The sequence below is a fragment of the Apaloderma vittatum genome, unplaced genomic scaffold (genome assembly GCF_000703405.1).
Source record: "Apaloderma vittatum isolate BGI_N311 unplaced genomic scaffold, ASM70340v1 scaffold37281, whole genome shotgun sequence".
Taxonomy (NCBI): Eukaryota; Metazoa; Chordata; class Aves; order Trogoniformes; family Trogonidae; genus Apaloderma; species Apaloderma vittatum.
Window position 1 is genome coordinate 1,405 of NW_009700413.1, and position 2,904 is coordinate 4,308.

Genomic DNA, 2,904 nt, shown 5'->3' on the forward strand with positions numbered 1-2,904 from the left:
AATTCTCTATCTCCTCTTTTATTTTTTTTTTATTTAGACTGCTGGAAAGAAATTATCTTTTGATTGAGACTCAGTTATTTCCCTCCTTGTTCCTTCCTGAAGGAAATCTTGATCGTAGGCGAGTGGGCATCACGAAGCTAATTGAAATTTTTAATTTCAGGTAGCCAAACCTCAGTAATGACCAGATCATCAGCTCTAGATCCAGGCTCCAGCATACATAGCACAAACGTGTTCAAACAAACATAACCCAGCAGGTTACACCTCAGTGTCGTGGATTAGGGCTGGGCCGGCCACTAAACGCTGACGGATGTTCTCTAACCCCCTGTTCCTCCCCAAATGGGAAGGAAAAGGAAATGAAGCAGAGAGACTTACAGCTTGGAGAAGAAAGAAGATTAAAACAGCTTTGAGGAGATAATAAAAATAGTGACTATATACATATATACAAAACTGACATCAAACCCTACTGCCCCTCTGCCCAGTCGCAATCTCCACTGATGCTGCAGAGCAGGCGGCACTGGGGAAGTCCCAGGCTCCGCAGCGACCTGGATTCAGGAACTCAGGATCAAAGACAGAAAATCAGACAGAGTCCTCCCTGGATGCCGGCCATTGAAGAAGAGAGGCCTGACCCCGTGACCTTTCCCGGCACCCCCAGCGTGGCACACAGGAGCCAGCAGTGACCTTGGGCACTGTAGGAATAAGTATCAGCAAGAGCCTGTCTGCATCCCAGTGCCAGGCAGTGACTCTAAACCTCAGGTGTTACCACTGCCAGGAGCACACACTGGCTGCAAGAACGTGCTGCTGACTTCAGAACCTGCAGCCTCTTAGAAGAGACCAAGCTGTGACGTAAAAGTCACTGAACAGAATTTGTCCTGTCTAGCTCAAACCAGGACACTCAACCAAAGCAGGCAACTCCACGCCTGAGCAGGCAGGAGTCACTGAGGGAGTCCAAGCTCAGTTAGGGCACAGCATCCCTTTTTTTTTCGTGTGTGTATGTGTATATGTATTTTTGTATTTTTTTTTGTATTCTTATATTTTTATATAAACATAAAAATATAAAGCGCCTATCACTGTATTGATGTGGAGTTCTCTTATGGTTTGATTGAGTCCCTGTGCCCATGTGGACTCACATTAGAAACCACTCAAGATGAATGTGTTGCTGGGAGATGAGCTGCACCAACAGATGGGTTACCTTGTAGTTTTGAGAACTGATAAGCATGGACAAACCGTAAGGTTTCCCCTCCTCCCTGGCTGTGTTTATATTTTGTTTCTTTTCCAAAACGGATGCGGGATTTACCCCTGGGCACGCACAGGGATGGGGCAGACAGCTGGTGATTCCCCGGCACGTGGCTTTAGGGAGCGCAGCCGCGCTGCCGCTGGGCCGAGACAAACAAAATTTTACAATGTAAAGATTTCTTAGATGGTCACGTAAGTGCGGTTCGCTGCTCGAGCATGTTGGAAGACTGTAACCTTTGTGCCTGTGACCAATTGGTACGTTACTCATAGCTGTTCCACCCACAGGCTTGGCACTGAACAGCACACCTTCATAAATACTGCGTGCTCGTTATCAGCCTGATAAAAGCCAGCGTGTGTTTGTACAGAGCTTTCCCTTACTTTTCATAGTGCAGAGCTGCTTCTTCCCCTTCCTTGCTCTTTGTGCTTCATCTTGCGGAGGAAGAAAGACATCTTGGAGACAACAGTTGACTTCACGGAAAAGAGGGAATTCCGCCTTTAGGAGCTTGCTGGAGATGGGCCTCCAGAGCACCAAGCACTCCAAAGCCAAGCAAGTTAATATACTCATGTTAGGGCTCGATTTTGCGGGAAAATCTACGCTGCTGTACAAGTTCAAGTGCGACGACGTTTTTCTAACAAGCCCAACAATCGGTTTCAATGTCGATATGATCGAAACGGGGACAGGTTTTACACTGACGCTTTGGGATGTTGGAGGACAACAGAAAATGAGACAGGCCTGGTGCAATTTCCTGGAAAACGCCGACGGACTGCTGTATGTTGTGGACAGTTCTGACAAGCGCCGCCTGGAAGAATCAAAGAAAGAATTTGAGCTCATTTTAAAAAATGAATTTATAAAAAGTGTGCCGGTCATCGTGCTAGCAAACAAGCAGGATTTGCCGGGAGCTTTGAACGCTGAGGAAGTGACCAGGAGACTCAAGATGAAGAAGTATTGCAGCGACAGAAATTGGTACGTACAACCCTGTTGTGCTGTCACAGGAGAAGGTTTGTCAGAGGCTCTCCAAAGACTAACCACGTTTGTGAAACAGTACGGCAGATCAAAAGGAACTTCTACAATCTTTAAGGAGATCGAAGCACTTTAAGAATTTCTATCATCAAATTCTGGCGAACGTTAATCAACATATTGTGTTGGACAGACTGAATCTGAAAATGCCGGATTCTGGAGAACTATAAATATTTATAAAGAAGTTTGAGGGTATTAAATTATACTGTTAGACTTGCAGATGTTTCCGAGATACTACTCTGCAGCATTTTATTAGTGATAGTATACTGGGGAATATTCAGCTCAGAAGTGTGGCTGCTGAATGACAGAAAAGGTGTTGAGCTGAATTTTATAAGCAAGTGGCAACAGAATAGGTGAGCGGTGCTTAAAATGCTCAAATCAAGTCATTTTAAGAGGTAAAATAGCCAAGTCATCCGTTCAGCAAGAAAAGTGAGAGATAAAATGTTGTTTCATAATAAATGTTCGGTGGATATATTTCTGCTGTAACAATATAGTCATTTTAGAGCTTAACTCTTAGTTATGGACAAGAGAACCTACGGATCTGAAATCCTTGTTGGATATGATTGCATTCCGGAACCGACTGCTCCGAGCAGATGTTAACAAACAGGATCCGTTCTTCATCCAGCCACGCACAGAGCTGAGATCCAGTGCTG

At 45.0% G+C, this 2,904-nt stretch overlaps 1 protein-coding gene across 1 annotated transcript; it reads left to right on the plus strand.

Annotated features, from left to right (window-relative positions):
* Window positions 1-1,745: 1,745 nt before the first annotated feature.
* ARL14 (ADP-ribosylation factor-like 14) lies at window positions 1,746-2,330 on the plus strand. The gene has a single exon (XM_009878735.1). The coding sequence runs from the start codon at window positions 1,746-1,748 to the stop codon at window positions 2,328-2,330; it is 585 nt and encodes a 194-aa protein (XP_009877037.1).
* Window positions 2,331-2,904: the final 574 nt, after the last annotated feature.